Raw genomic sequence first — 17,042 nt, forward strand, 5'->3', positions numbered from 1 at the left:
CCTTGAAAGTAGGGGTGTTCGCAGTACAGTTTGGATTGGTTTTGAGTAAAAAATTCATCCGATCCGAACACTAATTTTACTTGCGGTACGGTTTAAATTGGATGATCTTTTAAAAAAAACTCGATCCGATCTGATCCAATTTCAAGTGGTTTGAATTGGATTGGATTTGCGGTTTTGTAAATTAAAAAAATTAAATACATATAACAAGTCTCAATATCAAATTTTAAATAATCAACGACATAACAAGTTTCAACAATATTTTAAAAAGCCAACCATAACATAACAATAGAAATAAAATTATAAGTTAATTAAAATAAATAAATAAATAATATTTTGAATATAAAATATTTATTAAATAATAATAATATATAAATAATATAAAAATATATAACAAATTGAACATGTTATAAGTATAATTGTAAATATAATAATAAAATAATAATATTCTAACACATTGTGCAATTTAGATTGGATTAGATCGATTTTGAAAAGTAGATCCGAAATCCGATCCGATCCAGCCGTTTGTAAAAAATAGAATCCAATCAAATCTGAATTAGTGCGATTTTAATCGGTTTTTGGTTTGGATTGGATTAGATGAACGATTTAATTTGGATCGGTTTGGATTTGAACACCCCTACTTGAAAATAGAGAATTCTGAGAACCGTGAAAACCGTGAAAACCCTCTAAATCCAACCACAAGGACACACCTAGTAGTCACCTACAACTACAATGTGGTCTAATCAGGACATAGTTGGTGAAAGTGACATGTTTCTTTTACTTAACGAATAGTTCACACTCGAATATAAATAATGGGGAGATTAGCATTGAAAAAGCCATACTCTATGTAATCTTGTCAAGATAATTAGTAGACAAAGCAATGGACAGAGAGTTAGAAAAGATTCATTTAGAGGGCAAAAGTTCAATGTTACATTGGTAAAACTGATGGTTGGAACTTGGTGAAAAATAAAACAATTTATTGACCGGTATTAAAAGATTCATCATAATGTACAATTTTTTTACCTCGATTAAATGTGAAAAGATGGTAAAGATTGAAGAATTTTCACCAGTAGTCCACCATCCTTGGGACTTTCACCTTCCTTCCAAACCTTGAAATCAGAAGGAAAGTAATTAGCATCACTCCAACGTTTTAGGGAAATTAGGTCAAATGGTCCTTGTACATTTCCCTGTGGATCTTTATAATACCACATCTTCAACTGATTAAAAGGTTGAACCTCTTTTGTAATGATTGGTTGATCACTTTCATCGTCGTCGTCATCGTCGTCGTCGCTCAGCTCTATAACCTGCGGTTGAGATGGTGGTGCTGGCTCGGCCTGCTGTGCTACAGAGATCCTAAATACATTCGATTCAGCTGGCTTAGACACCCCATTAGTCTTCAATGCAAAGTTTAATAGTTGTTCTGCCTTAGACACACCATCATTCTTATGTGCAAAGTCTATTAATTGTTCTGGCTTAGACACAACACCATTTTTATATGAAAAGCCTACTAGTTGCTCTGGCTGCTGTTGATGATCTTCTGCCAAGACATAGACATACCACTGAATTATACAATGTATAAAGCTTAATCAATTCTAATATGCAGAATTAGTTTGATATGAAAAAGTTATATTCATAAGCAAATTGGCATAGAGCTACAGACTCATTTATTTCATTTTCTTCTTTTGCTGTCTAACCACACGAAAGCAACCTCATCTAGCCAGAAAATTAAATAGAGAACATCATGGAACAGAATAAACCTGCAGCAGTTCCACGAGAAATGGAGTTAAACATACTTCCATTTGTTGCCACATTGAAAAAAGGAACTTCTGATGATCCACTGCGACCAAGAATTGATGTTGGAGAATCGCTTTCTGGTTTTGCAGGATTCGGCACATCCAGTAGTTTTGTATCCTTGTATGAGAAAAAATCTGTATCTTTAGATGGTTGCTTGCTGGTAGGCTGCCAAAACTCTTCTACATGGTTTTCTACATTTTCATCTGGATCCTCTGGTGAAATAGATTCTGATTCTAGATCCTCAGCAATAACTTGAGGAACTTCGCGCAATAACCGTTCCTGTTCATCTGGATTCTGAAGCTTCTCCCTTTTCCGTAGGTACTCATCCAGTGTGCTTCCTATCGATTAAGGAATCCACATCTTGCATAAACTATATTTTACAGAATCCAAAGCCAGAAGAAAAAACCTCTAAGCAAAGGATTTCCTATTGAAAAATGTTCGTTGCTATACGTGACTGTTTTTCTATTCACAAGCATGGTTACTAAAAGAAAGTAAGGCCACTAAGATAAATAGATAAATCTAAAACAAATATAACCAAGGATCATAAAGTTGACATGGTTGACATATTGATTGCAATAAACAGCAAAAGATAAACAAATTACAATTAATGCGTTTAAAATCTATGGGGGAACAAATGCAATTAATAATATGGTTATGTATGCATTGAGTAGGTTCAGCAGTATACTTCACACCACATATTGCCATCATTTGATGCAAAAAGGTAAGGAAAGGAAGCCACAATACGACAAAAATGTCATCTAATAAGATAATACATATCAAGAAGGATATTCTTTACGCCAACCCTTTTCATTAGCTCGATCAATTAGATGTTTTAACTGCACAAGTTCTCTTGCAAGCCACTAAAAGAAGATTCAAAACATAACAAGAAAGAAGGAAAGAAGTTAGTTGAAGAATCAAGCCAACATGACTCTGGAGCTAGTCAACTAAGTGTGAGGAGATTAATAAGGAAATTGTAACACAAGGATTAATAATGGTTTAGTACATACATGCTTAGTCACATCCTCATGCAATATTCTTGCCATCTTCTCTATATCCGCCTACAATGTATATTATATAAAAATATTGTCACAGTGTATAATTTAATGAAGTGGATTGCTCTAGTGTTGCAAGAATTTCCTTACTTTAGAATAGCTCAAAGAATTGGAGAAAACTTACAATCATGGGTTTCTTGAGCAAGCCATCTTTTACCCTTTGATGCAAATCCTCACACTCCTCCTGCGACCAAAGTCACAGATCCAAAACCCCAAATTTAAATTATAAATACAATTTGAAGCATACAGTTCTTGAAAATGATTAAAGCATTAAGACCACTTGACATTTTTATTTTCTGGTATATGATTAAAATTTAGGGGCGGGGACGGTCAACAAATTCCAAGCTCAGGGCATGCCATACGTTTTGTTAAAGGTTTCCAATGTGACTTATGACTTAATGTAAGATTATCAGCATGAGTCAAACTGAAGTCCTGTGAGTTGAAGCCATTTTAATAAAATTAAGTCTGAAAACAGTAAGTTAAACTGATTTACCTCAGTGAAGTTATCATCTGAAAGCATTTGAATGCTGATGTCTTCAACAAAGCCAGAGGCTCGCAGGAGGATATCCTCATCTGAGCCCTTCTCTAAACCTAGAAGACATCCAAGAAAGAATTGTACACTAGCTAATCAGTAGAAAATAATCTTGGGGCCAAATTTCTATATCTGTCATACTCAGACATCCATTGTTATACTAAATGCAGAAATAAATATTACATGAATATGCAACCCTAAGAGAAATAGCAGCAGGGTGCAGCCAACATGAAATTAATTGCATGCTGAACACTATTGCTTATCCTCCATTTTCAGAGTTATGATTTTATTTTATTTTATTTCTATTTTATATATACATCGAACTAATATGCCTTCCTCATTCTATTTGTCACATGCTGTATATATGCGACTCAAACCCAGCATGAGTAGAACTGCTAACAGCTAAGATTGTTTTCTTCAGTGGCATCTGTTGCATATGCCCAAATCATTCAGTTAGGACTAATCACACCTGCTAAGTAAATACAACTGATGCCAAGAGAAAAATGCATAATAAGCACATGTGCGCCTGCTTCATTTATGGGAATGCCATATGGCATGAGCCTACTGGATTAGATTCAGCGCTTAATCAAATTAATAGCGCCAGGCATGCGACTTATGCAAATGTTACCAAAATTGAGTGCATAATAAACACATTTGGGTTTACTTCATTTACAAGAATGCAATGTCATAATCAACTAACAGCAGCCATGTCACCTGTTACTTGCAGCAGCTGGTGAGAGTTTTTCTGAAGATAATCGTTCGGGTCACATCTGACTCTTATGAAGCTTCCAACTACTTTAGTCTCAAATGTTTCGGGGTCCTTCACAAGCTCCTGAACAAGACTTCTCTTCAAGTAAACAAGTTTGATATTGAAAGGAACAATGGCTGCGAAACAGCTCTTGGGTTTTTCCACAACCCGTCCCCTCGGTTGACATTTCCTCTCCGAAGAAGCCATTGTCGTTCGTGGAGTTTCACATGCCGGGGAATTATCATCATCATCCGAATTGAAGTAGATATCATCGTCCGATTCAACACAGTTTGCGGCAAAGTGGGACTCGAGCAAAGCATTGATCTTCAACCGGCCAATTGTCTTCCTTCCGAACAACAAATGCAGCCTCTTGTCACAGACAATTCTCTTCTTTTTGGTAGGATGCTGAAGGCTATTCTCCCTAACATACTCATTTATGAGCGCAGCAGCCTCATTCTGAGTTATCTGCCTGCTTGTGTCAAAACCGAGGGATTGGAGAAACTGAATAAGATTGGTTGATCCCCAACCATCGTATTCCTTCTTTCTCTTAACATATTTCCTTTTCTTTCTCATAGGAGTCTCAAGCTGAACCTCGCCATTAATTTCCTCAACCCAGAAGGACCCATCATAAACATCGTCATCCATTTTTTTCCCTTATTTCCAAATCAGAAACCCTAAATTCAATCAATCTCTAACAGTTATAACAAGTCCTCCCTCTCACCTCTCAAATTTCCTATGCTTCCATGCTTTCTCTTCTTCAGTTTTCCCCAACCTCTAACAACAAAGTTAACAATAATAATTGTAAAGACAATAACAACAACAACAACAAAAAAAAATAATAATAAATTCAAATTGGCATAGGTAACCAAAAACAGAAACAACGTTGACAAATGATTATTCAAAAATGGCTTAAAAGTAAAACTGACGTCACTGTTTCATCTCCGGAATCCCAAAAAATTTAAATTCGGCAAAACAAAAGAGGGAATCGTGAAATGAAACATTTAAGAAGGAGAGAAAGAAAGAAATGGAAATAATGGAAGAGAAGGAAATGGAATTAAGGTAGGTTCATAAGAGAGAACGTGAGAACGAGAATACCTGGTTGTGGTGTGGTGCTGTTACGGCTGAGGAAGATTCTAGAAGCAGAGTGAAAGAGAGAGTGAGAGAAAGAGAGTGTGCGTGCGTGCGTGCGGGTGCGTGTCACAGTGTCAGTTGATTTCATTTGAAGTGCCGAGTGGAAATGAAATGTGGAATGGGAGAAGCTCACAACTCACAAGGACAAGCGCTGCCGCTGCTCATAGTTTTTGTTGTTTTATTTTATTTATTTATTTATCCAACATACTAGGTGTATACCATCATCAGCTATTAAATTTAGTCATTAATATAAAATATATATTAAAATATAAATATACATTAAAAATAAATTAAATAATTTATATATAAATATATTAATAATTAATTTTAATAACTAATTTTAATATATAAATCATATTTTTGTTTATTTATTTACTTTTTTGTTTTTTCTTTTGCTCAACCACCGTGGCACCGTTAGATTTGGAATATGCTTCCCTCCGTGTGACAAAAGCCATTGTACTAATTTTGCCTTTATATGTTTCATGCAATGTAGAAAGATTTTAAAATAATAATTTATTGTGTATTATTATATTAATAAAAGTAATTAATATTTAAGTCTCTTATTTAAAAAGTTATTTAAATAATAAATATATATTGAATTAGATAATTATATCAAAATTTTACAATAAATGCATCAAAACTAAACACACACATATACATATATAAGGGTACATTAAAAATAAATTATCATATTAATTATTATATATTTGTATATAAATATATATATATTATTTAATTTATTTTAAAGTTTTATATAAATAACTGATTTAATACCTATTTTTTAATGTAAATTTAGCATAATTGATAAGAGTAATAATTATAATTCTTGATTCATTTTTTTAATATGTAAATAACTAAAAATTTGAACATATGTGTTATTTTTTAAAGGTATGAAAATGATAAAAAAATTTAAAATATTTTTATCTAGAAATTAAAAAGAAAATTAGAAGACAAGATAGAACTTTTAATTATTTGTCATATATATGGTGGATATTGTCACTTTTTAGTTGATTGTTATTCTCCTAATGAAAATTTTCTTTTTTTCACCGTAAAAAATAAAATAATGGTAAAAATCACATGTAAAAAAATAGGATTATCAAAATGACAATATCATTCTTCTACTTAAAAAGTATATATTATTTGTTAGGTTATAATTCAATTTTTATTGTATATTATAAATTATAATTCGATTTGTTTGCTTTATTTTTAAGAGAAACTCTAATAGAAAGTTTTCGAAGTATCATCTTTTATACTTACGAAAAATAGATTAATTTAGAATTAAAATTTATATTAAAATTATTAGATTAAATAAGATTAGTCTCATTTAAAAGAGACGGTATCATCTTAATAAAAGAATTAATACATTTTTATTATTTGTATAATTATTATGATAGAATAATTAAAAATAATATAAAATTTAAATTGAATTAAGACCAAATATTATAATAAAATCTTACATTTAGTTTTAAATTATTATTTATAAAGTATGGTTCAACAAATATTCATGTGATATTTTGCAAGACCTAAAATAAAATTAAAATGGCTAATAAATTATAGTTCAAATAGCATAATCTTCCTGTTACGGTAGGTAACCGGAGATTAATAATAAGGATGGCGTTTGGCGGCCCAAGTGTATGATGGAGGAGAACTCCGGAAAGGTCCGCAACTCGGGAGGCTCCGTCCGACTTGTGCTCGCGTGTGAATGGGGGGTGGTACCTGCAAAGACACTCCGATGCCTAAGTTAGCAAGAGTGTAAGTAGGTCTTAGAGAGTATTGGACTTAGAGATACCTGAAGGGGTGTCAGGGTATTTATAGAGGCGAGCCAATAACCACCGTTGGTGTAGTGCCATATCTTTAGGGTGGTAACCGTCCCTATTATCTTGGGGAGGTTAAGATATGGCTTTATGAGACGGTTAGAGAGATTTTAGGGGCGGTTACTCATTTGAATGAGTGTTTATCTGCCAGCTAATCTCGCATCCGACCTCTTCTGACCAAGTCGTGGTTGATACCGACTTCTTATGTGAAGGCCGGTACTTAGCTAGGCTCTAATCCTTTAGATTAGGCCTTTTAGTTGGACCTGGGCCTTTATATTGGGCCAGGGTATGAACAGTGCCCCTACTTGAGCCCAAATTTTCTTTAAAGTTTGGGTTCAAGTATTCAACTCGGGCTCGCAGTCGACTTGTTTGAAAGAGTACGGATCTTGGAAACCGACGTGATTTTCGCGACCTTTAGTTTCTGACAGTTACGTCAATTCAAGCGTCGTGTCCGTTGAGGGATCATTTAGGGATTGAGGGCTTTGGTAACGGTGCAGTCTCATTAATAACTGCCTCGCTTTTTACCATTATGCCCCTTAGCCCTTCTTATAAATATTTTCCCTCTCTTTCCATTTTCCGTTTCTGCAATCTTTCAAACTTTCTCCTTATCTTGTTCATACTGCATCTTTGTGTTCGAAGACTTCTGTTCTTCTCCAACCTCCATTTTCGGATAAAGGTTAGTTTTGCTTTTTCCATGTCATGCTTTATGTTTGCATGTTTTGTTTTGCGAGTAGATAGGTTGACCTGTAGATTCTGGTTTCGAATCTCTCTTCTTTAGTGGCCGTATTTTTTTATTTTCTTTTTCTTTTTCCTTTTTGTAGGTTTTCTGCCACTTTCTTCTTTATATAAAAAATGGCTTCTGTAGACATTCTTTCTCAGTGGGTTGACGATACGGTCCTTGGGGAGGAACCGTTGGTTGACGCTGAGTTTATCACCCACCTTCGTACTCATCATAGGCTCTGTACTTCGGACGAGGATGAGCCCAAATACGAACTGATAATCCCGGGTCCTGAAGACCGGGTCTGTTTTGGGAGAGCTAATGAGGCGGCCCCTCATTTTTTCTTCATGTATGAATGTATGATCACCCGTTTGGGTGTTTTTCTTCCTTTCTCTGATTTCGAAATGTCCATTTTGCACCACTGTAAGGTTGCCCCTACTCAACTCCACCCCAATTCTTGGGGTTTTTTGAAGATCTATCAGTTTATAAGCCATGCTCTGGACTTCCCGACCTCTTTAAGGATTTTTTTCTTTCTCTTTCATATGACTAAGCCCTTCAGTGGGCTAAACAACAAACAACAATGGGTATCCTTCAGAGCTATTCAAGGTCGGAGGATTTTCACCCTTTTCGACGAATCTTTCCACGACTTCAAAAACTTCTTTTTCAAGGTTCAAGCTGTAGGGGGTCACCACCCCTTTTTTCTGGACGAGCATTCCTCCCCCCGCTTTCCCCTTTACTGGTTGCCGGCCTCCCCTTGCGAAAAGATTGGTCTAGATGACCTAGACGAAGTGGAGGCGGCCATTGTGGGGTTTTTCCGAGAAGCATGGGGGAGGGCCCCATACTTAGATACGAGGAAAATCTTTCAGGGGACGTCGACTTTCGTTCAATCTTGCATAGGTGGCGCATGTATTTTTTATTTCCGAGTTGTTTATGCCGACTTGTATTCTACCGACTTGTAACTTGGCTGTTTCTTTTATAGATATGGCAAAAAAGAACGCTCAGGAGGCCTACCAAAGGGTCCAGGAGGCTAAGGCGAAGTCCCGGGCTAGGGCCAAGACGGTCATCTCTCCGCCACCTCCTCCTCCTCCTAAGAATGTAGTTACTCCCTCTCAACCTCTTGTCATTTCTTCCTCGAGTTTGCCCCGACCACCCCCTTTTGCCCAAACTCTCTCTGAGCCCGAGAAGAAGAAGCGCAAGACTTCAGAGTCTGGCTCTTCTTCTTTTGATGGCGGGGTTAAGGCGGATGCTTTGACATTCGTTCGAAAGAACATCTATCCTTTTATAAGTATGGATGATGTTTCTGTTCGAAACCACCTTACCGCCATGGCTGAGGAGAGTTTTAGGACAGCGGGTGTTTGTAGCAAACTCTTGGACATTTTTGAGAAGGCTCCCCTCAGCTCTTTGGGGGCATCCTCGAAGGTTGAGGAGCTGGAGGGGAGACTTCTTATTTATGAAAAACATGAAAAAGAGTTGAAGGAGGAGAGAGATAGACTGAGGAAGGAGAGGGATCACCTTAGGGAGGAGGAGGGTAAGCTGCGGGCTCAATGCACCTTGGAGGCAAATTTGAGGAAAACAGCGCAAGAGAGCTACCACAGTTTGTTTCAAGATATTGTTGCTGTGAGGAAGGACTTGCTGAATTCCCGGAGCGCATATGCCGAGTTGGAGGATTCTATCGCCGAGGGCGCCGAGGAGTCTTGGAGAATTTTCTTGGAACAAGTCAGAGTTATTGCTCCCGACTTGGACCTTTCTCCTTTACATCCTGACAAGGTAGTTATCGACGGCGCTATTGTTGACCCTCCTGTCCCCGAGGTCATTTCCGAGTCAGACCTAAAGACTCGGGGGCAGAGGATTTTAGAGTCTCCTCCTCGTCCCAGAGATGCTCCGGGTTCTTCAATCCTTTCCCCGACTTCCTCTTTGGCTCCTCCTCCCGGTCCTGGTGGTGTCCCTCCTGGTGGTGGTGATTCCTCTACTCCGTCCAAAAAATGACTTTTTATTTTTATGGCTATATGGGGGCCCGGCCTGTGGGTCCCCCCCTTTTTTGAACTTATTTATTTGTTGGTGGTTGTGAACAATTTCCTTCTGGCCTTTTAAGGCCGTAAACAAAATATTCTGTTTGGTGCCCTTTTTTGGATAAGGGTTTTAAACAAAATAAATGCCCTTTTTTGGATAAGGGTTTTCTAATCAAAGTAGGTGCCCCTTTTTGGATAAGGGTTTAAGTTACTTTGCGCGTGTACATGCTTTTCCGTTTTGAATATGTTTGATCTTTTTCGGAAAACCCTTTTGTTAGCTTGCATTGTTTTCTCGAGCCTTTTTCGTGCAAAGACTTGTATGCAAACTTTAAACTTTTCAGGTTTTCATATCTCTTTTGTTATCCTTTATACTCAACTTTGCTTTAGTGAGCTTTTATGACTTAGGTTATTTTTGTGATGCGTTTTTCATCTACTCGGAGCTCGGTTTTCTTTTACTCGGAGCTCTTTCGAGTTTGTTTTACTCGGATTTCCTTTCGACTTAAGAGTCGGATAGTTTCCGAGTTTAATACGATCAACTTGTATAACCTCTTTACACCGACTTGTACCTCGTCGTTTTATCCTGACGACCATGTTAGGTCGATTCATGGGATTTTCACGCTTTGTCGAGCTTAAGTCGGCGCGTTTCGTAGAAAGACTTATAAGAAATAAAGGAGGATATTTTAAGAGAAATATAGTGATAATAAAGATCTTTATTAATCGGGAAGGTACCTTTTTGCTACTAAGGGTCTTGACAGTGTATTTTCCCTTAGCCTCTACTATGATGCCTCGTTAAAAACCCCTCTCCAGAAAAAACCCTTTTTTGGGAAAAAATCATGAAGCTGGGAAAAGAGTACATCAGGGAGTAGAGTTCGCTTCTAGCTGTAGTACCTTTTCATATTACATGCATGCCACGACCTTGGTAACTCAGTGCTATCCAGGTCGGTTACTTTATAATAACCTTTCCCTAACACTTCCTTGATTTTGTATGGCCCTTTCCAATTTGCGGCGAGCTTTCCACCTCCTGACTTGTTGACTCTAATGTTGTTTCTGATTAGGACCAAGTCATCTACGGCAAATGTTCTTCGAATGACTTTCTTGTTGTATCTGGTAGTCATCCTTTGCTTTAATGCCGCTTCTCTTATCCGGGCGTTCTCTCGGACTTCGGGGAGCAAGTCGAGCTCCTCTTTGTGCCCCTGTACATTTCCGACCTCATCATGAAGAATTACCCTTGGGCTTTGCTCACTGATTTCTATAGGAATCATGGCTTCTACGCCGTATACCAGTCGGAAGGGTGTTTCTCCTGTGGCGGATTGGGGTGTTGTCCTATAAGCCCACAGCACTTGAGGGAGCTCTTCAGCCCAAGCTCCCTTCGCTTCCTGTAATCTTTTCTTCAAACCTGCCAGTATGACCTTGTTAGCTGCCTCGGCTTGCCCATTGGCTTGTGGGTGCTCTACCGAGGTGAATTGATGTTTGATTTTCATACTGGCTACCAGGTTTCTGAAGGTGGCGTCGGTGAATTGGGTTCCATTATCTGTGGTGATGGAATAAGGTATCCCATACCTTGTGATGATGTTTTTGTAGAGGAACCTGCGACTTCTTTGAGCGGTGATAGTGGCTAACGGTTCTGCTTCTATCCACTTTGTGAAGTAATCTATTCCCACGATTAAGTATTTAACTTGCCCTGGTGCTTGGGGAAAAGGACCTAACAGATCCATCCCCCATTTTGCGAAAGGCCAGGGGGAAGTTATACTAATGAGCTCTTCTGGTGGAGCCACGTGGAAATTTGCATGCATCTGGCATGGCTGGCATTTTTTCACAAAGTCTGTTGCATCTTTCTGCAAGGTCGGCCAGTAGAATCCTGCTCGGATTACTTTTCTGGCCAGCGACCTTGCTCCGAGATGGTTTCCGCAAATCCCACTATGTACTTCCTCCAAGACCTCGGTGGTTCTTGAGGTCGGTACGCACTTCAGCAATGGTGTTGATATCCCTCTTCTGTAAAGGACATTTCTCACCAAAGTATAATGTTGTGCTTCCCTTCGGATCTTTTTAGCTTCTTTCTCCCCTTTAGGGAGGATGTCGAATTTTAGGTATTCGACTAAGGGATTCATCCATCCGAGGTTTAGGCCGACTACTTCAAGTACCTCTCGTTCATCTTCTGCTTTTGATACCGAGGGCTCTTGGAGGGTTTCTTGAATCAGGCTTCTGTTGTTCCCTCCGGGTTTGGTACTTGCTAACTTGGATAGGGCGTCAGCTCTGCTATTTAGATCCCGAGTTATATGTTTGACCTCGGTTTCCGCAAAGCGCCCTAGGTGTTCCAAGGTTTTTTCCAAGTATTTCTTCATATTGGGGTCCTTTGCCTGATATTCCCCATTTATTTGGGAAGTCACCACTTGTGAGTCGCTGTAGATCGTTACCTTTGTGGCGCCAACTTCTTCTGCTAACTTTAATCCTGCAATCAAGGCTTCATATTCTGCCTGATTGTTTGAAGCCGGAAATTCAAATTTTAAGGAAACCTCTATCTGGGTTCCTTTTCCATCTACCAATATTATGCCTGCGCCGCTCCCTGTTTTGTTGGAGGATCCGTCTACATAGAGTTCCCATGTAGTCGGTTTTTCCTCTTGCTCACCTGCGCATTCTGCAATGAAGTTGGCGAGGCACTGGGCTTTAATTGCAGTCCGAGTTTCGTATCTCAAATCGAACTCAGAAAGCTCTATCGCCCATTGAACCATTCTCCCTGCAACATCCGTCTTTTGAAGGATTTGCTTCATGGGCTGGTTCGTACGGACCCTTATTGTGTGAGCCTGGAAGTAAGGTCGTAGCCTTCTTGAGGCTATCACTAAGGAGTAAGCAAACTTCTCTAGTTTGTGGTACCTTAGCTCCGGACCTTGTAGAACCTTACTGGTGAAATAGACCGGGTGTTGCCCGACCTCGTCTTCTCTAATCAGGGCTGATGCGACAGCTCTGTTTGCGACGGATAGGTATAGGACGAGGTCTTTTCCCGGTTCCGGTCGGGTTAAGATAGGAGGTTGGCTTAAGAAGCTTTTGAACTCTTGGAACACCTCCTCACATTCCGGAGTCCATTCGAACTGGCATCCCTTCCTTAATAGGGAGAACAGTGGAAGGGATTTTAGTGCCGATCCTGCCAAAAATCTGGAGAGGGCTGCCCGGGGATTATCCCTTGCCCATCCTCTTTTGTGAATGATATAGTGGGGAGGTCGGGTGTCTTATCCCCAACCTGAAAGACTCTTTTGAGATGTCTTTTGCGAGAAGATTTGGTGATTCCACCTCCCGCAAATCCTCCTGAGATCATGTGGATGTGTCTCTCAGGGGTCTGTGGTGGAGGATCTCTTCTGTCCATATCATCTCGCTTTCTCTTTCCATGGGCGTCCGACCTCTCCATGAGATATCTGTCAAGCCGACCTTCTCTAGCCAGCTTTTCTATCACATTCTTGAGGTCGTAACAGTCGTTGGTGGAGTGACCATATATTTTATGGTACTCGCAATACTCACTGCGACTTCCCCCTTTTTTATTTTTAATAGGTCTTGGGGGTGGCAGCCTTTCAGTGTTGCAAATCTCTCTGTATACATCCACTATAGAAGTCTTTAGAGGAGTATAAGAGTGATATTTTCTGGGCCTTTCGAGACCGGGTTCTTCCTTTTTTCTGACTTCCCTTTCTCTTTCCCTAGAGGAGGAAGTAGGTCCAGGCCGCGAACTCAAGTCTCTTAATCTTGCATTCTCTTCCATATTGATGTACTTTTCGGCCCTTTCTTGTACATCACTTAGGGAAACGGGGTGTCTTTTAGATATGGACTGTGAGAAGGGACCTTCTCTAAGTCCATTGACTAACCCCATTATTACTGCCTCCGTCGGCAGATCTTGAATCTCTAAACATGCCTTATTGAACCTTTCCATATAGGCTCGTAAAGATTCTCCGACCTCCTGTTTTATTCCCAGGAGGCTCGGTGCATGTTTTACTTTATCCTTTTGGATTGAGAACCTCATCAAGAATTTCCTCGAGAGGTCTTCAAAACTAGTGATGGATCTCGGGGGGAGGCTATCGAACCACTTCATCGCTGCTTTTGATAAAGTGGTCGGGAAAGCCTTGCATCTCGTAGCGTCGGAGGCATCCGCTAGATACATCCGACTTTTGAAGTTGCTAAGATGATGCTTTGGATCCGTAGTTCCATCATAGAGGTCCATATCAGGGCTTTTGAAGTTCCTTGGAACTTTTGCCCTCATTATGTCCTCGCTGAAGGGATCTTCTCCGCCTGGGAGTTGGTTTTCTCTTTCATCGCGGGAGTTCTTGAGGGAGGATTCTAGCTGCAAGAGTTTTCTTTCTAACTCTTTCCGCCGTTCCATCTCCTCTTTAAGGTACCTTTCGGTTTCCTTTTGCCTCTCCCGCTCTTGTTCCAATTGCTCCAAGCGGCTATGGACCAATCCCATTAGTTCAGTTACATGAGGTGGTCCGCCCTTTTCTGATTCACGTCCATCTGAGGAATTTACCTTCGGATTCTTTACTCCGGAGGTGCCCTCTCTGTGTTGATCATTGTCTTCATTGCCATTGCCCATGTCTAGATTCTCTTGTTCAGAATCTGTTTCCACATGGCCTTCTTCGTGGGATCTATCCGCCATCGTTGAGTGATCTCTCGGGTCCCCGGCAACGGCGCCAATGTTACGGTAGGTAACCGGAGATTAATAATAAGGATGGCGTTTGGCGGCCCAAGTGTATGATGGAGGAGAACTCCGGAAAGGTCCGCAACTCGGGAGGCTCCGTCCGACTTGTGCTCGCGTGTGAATGGGGGGTGGTACCTGCAAAGACACTCCGATGCCTAAGTTAGCAAGAGTGTAAGTAGGTCTTAGAGAGTATTGGACTTAGAGATACCTGAAGGGGTGTCAGGGTATTTATAGAGGCGAGCCAATAACCACCGTTGGTGTAGTGCCATATCTTTAGGGTGGTAACCGTCCCTATTATCTTGGGGAGGTTAAGATATGGCTTTATGAGACGGTTAGAGAGATTTTAGGGGCGGTTACTCATTTGAATGAGTGTTTATCTGCCAGCTAATCTCGCATCCGACCTCTTCTGACCAAGTCGTGGTTGATACCGACTTCTTATGTGAAGGCCGGTACTTAGCTAGGCTCTAATCCTTTAGATTAGGCCTTTTAGTTGGACCTGGGCCTTTATATTGGGCCAGGGTATGAACACTTCCTATATTTATTTAAAATTTGCGAATTCGAATTTTCTAATCTTTGATTAAAAAAAAAAATTCTATGTAACCCTACAGTGAGATTGGCTAAATTTGATGGAATCATTAAACAGTAGTGTGCAAGGCTGTTACAAACATCATCCGCAGGAGATTGAGTATTAAAATTATCAGATCAGATTGGATCCAATATTTATCATTTTTAGTTTTAGATTCAATCTAATCCGTATATTTGGAGATTGAGTTGAATATAAAATATATTCATAAAATATAAAAATATTTTTAAAAAATATTTTTTATTAAAAAATATCAATAATTTTTTTTATTTTTTTAAACATGTTTTTTTAATAATATTAAATATATTTTTTTTAAATAATAAAATAAAATAATACAATATAAATAATTATTATTAGTTAAAATAAAACATAAAAGATATTTATTTATTTATTTTTGTGGGTCCACAAATATGCAAATCAGATATACAAATACTTAAATAAAAGAGTAATTCTTCGCATACAAGCGATTAAGGCTTGTAAACCTTACAAGTTCAATTAAAACTAACGCTCAAAACACGCTTCCAACCATTCTTCTTCCTCTTCGTCTTCTCCTTCTCCTTTTCTTTCGTTTCTTCTTTCTCCTTCTTCTTCTTCTTGCTGCACGTTCTTCTTCCTCTTACTCTTCTTCTTCTCCTTTTCTTTCGTTTTTGCATGTTCTTCTTCATCGTCTTCCTCTTCTTCTTCATTTACATTCTTTTCTCTCTGTTTTATTTTTTTTTTCAATTTTTCATGGTGAAATCGTTTTTGAAGAAGAAGAAGCAGTAGAAGATGAGAAGGAGAAAGAGAAAGAGTTCTGAATTATGCATAAGATGTATTTTAACGAATTTTGGGTGTATTTCTTTAAATCCTTTGGGTGTATTTTCTGTAATCCTTTGGGTGTATTTTCTATAATCATTTGGGTGAATTCCTGTTACCATTTGGGTATATTTCTGTAATCCTTTGGGTGTATTTCTGTAATCATTTTGGGTGTACTTCTGTAATCGTTTGGGTGTATTTCTGAAGTTCCATTATCTTCAAAAGGATTACAGAATACACCAAAGGATTACGAAAAATACACCCAAAGTATTTAAGAAATACACCCAAAATTCGTTGCATAATTCAGAACTCTTTCTCTTTCTCCTCATCTTCTGCTGCTTCTTCTTCTTCAAAACGATTTCAAAACTTGATTTCAGAAACCATGAAAATCGAAAAAAAAAAACGAGGAAGAGGAAGAGGAAGAGGAAGAGGAAGAGGAAGAGGAAGAAGAGGAAGAGGAAGAAGAAGAAGAAGAACCGTTCTAAGTGTAGCGCTTTAGAAACAGGAAACGTTGAATAACGCATTAAAAGGTCTAGTAATTTGTAAGACTTGTAAGTCAAAAAGACTTATATATATAGCACTTCATAATCTGATTCTATTATTGCAGATTAGATCCATATCGATAATTTTTAAATTGATATAACAAATTTACAAATTAAATCCGATCTATAAATACTCTTATCTAATACATCTGAAGAACAAAAAATAAAGTGTTCTTTGCGAATCGCCGTCGGACACCACTGGAAATTATTGAACAAGCTTGTCGAATGACCGAGGAATGTCATCCCTTACCTGAAGCGGGAATTTCTCAACCATGTTTAATTTACCTTTACTTTTTTCACTTTCCTTTTGTTGTTTTATGATATTTCTATTTGTATTGGCATAGTCCAAAATACCCTTTGTTTGTAGTCTATTGTGGACTAATTTTTTTCATTTAATGAAAATTCTGTTGTGAAATAAATAAATAAATAAAATATAATATAAAATAAGAAAATATAAATAAAATAATAAAATTTTGATATTTATTAATATAATTATCTTACTATAATATAAGTAATTTATATATTAGTAATATATTATAGTTCAAAAGATCCAGGAACAGAGATAAAGAGTGAGAAGATTATTATTGATTGTAATGTGTATTTCTTTTGTATCAGATCATACTTATTTATAGGCGTACAAGAATATTGTTAT

The 17,042-nt window shown here is 38.2% G+C and overlaps 1 protein-coding gene across 6 annotated transcripts; it reads right to left on the reverse strand.

Moving 5' to 3' along the window:
• Nucleotides 1-878: 878 nt before the first annotated feature.
• Nucleotides 879-5,441, reverse strand: LOC140179767 (uncharacterized protein At5g08430-like). Of its 6 annotated transcripts, none has more exons than XM_072219534.1 (9): nucleotides 5,219-5,441; nucleotides 4,090-4,895; nucleotides 3,337-3,434; nucleotides 2,968-3,027; nucleotides 2,799-2,849; nucleotides 2,588-2,651; nucleotides 1,755-2,129; nucleotides 1,233-1,534; nucleotides 879-1,106 (listed from the first exon to the last, which is right to left on the reverse strand). In XM_072219534.1, exons 2-9 carry the CDS (start codon nucleotides 4,766-4,768, stop codon nucleotides 1,026-1,028), a joined length of 1,710 nt encoding a protein of 569 aa, XP_072075635.1. In that variant the 5' UTR covers nucleotides 4,769-4,895; nucleotides 5,219-5,441; the 3' UTR covers nucleotides 879-1,025. The 6 variants fall into 6 exon arrangements, with proteins under 6 accessions (XP_072075635.1, XP_072075637.1, XP_072075636.1 ...); XM_072219536.1 differs by having other exon boundaries at nucleotides 1,791-2,129; nucleotides 4,090-4,897; nucleotides 5,219-5,419; XM_072219535.1 differs by having other exon boundaries at nucleotides 1,233-1,531; nucleotides 4,090-4,897; nucleotides 5,219-5,419.
• Nucleotides 5,442-17,042: the final 11,601 nt, after the last annotated feature.

The sequence above is a fragment of the Arachis hypogaea genome, chromosome 16 (assembly GCF_003086295.3).
Source record: "Arachis hypogaea cultivar Tifrunner chromosome 16, arahy.Tifrunner.gnm2.J5K5, whole genome shotgun sequence".
NCBI lineage: Eukaryota > Viridiplantae > Streptophyta > Magnoliopsida > Fabales > Fabaceae > Arachis > Arachis hypogaea.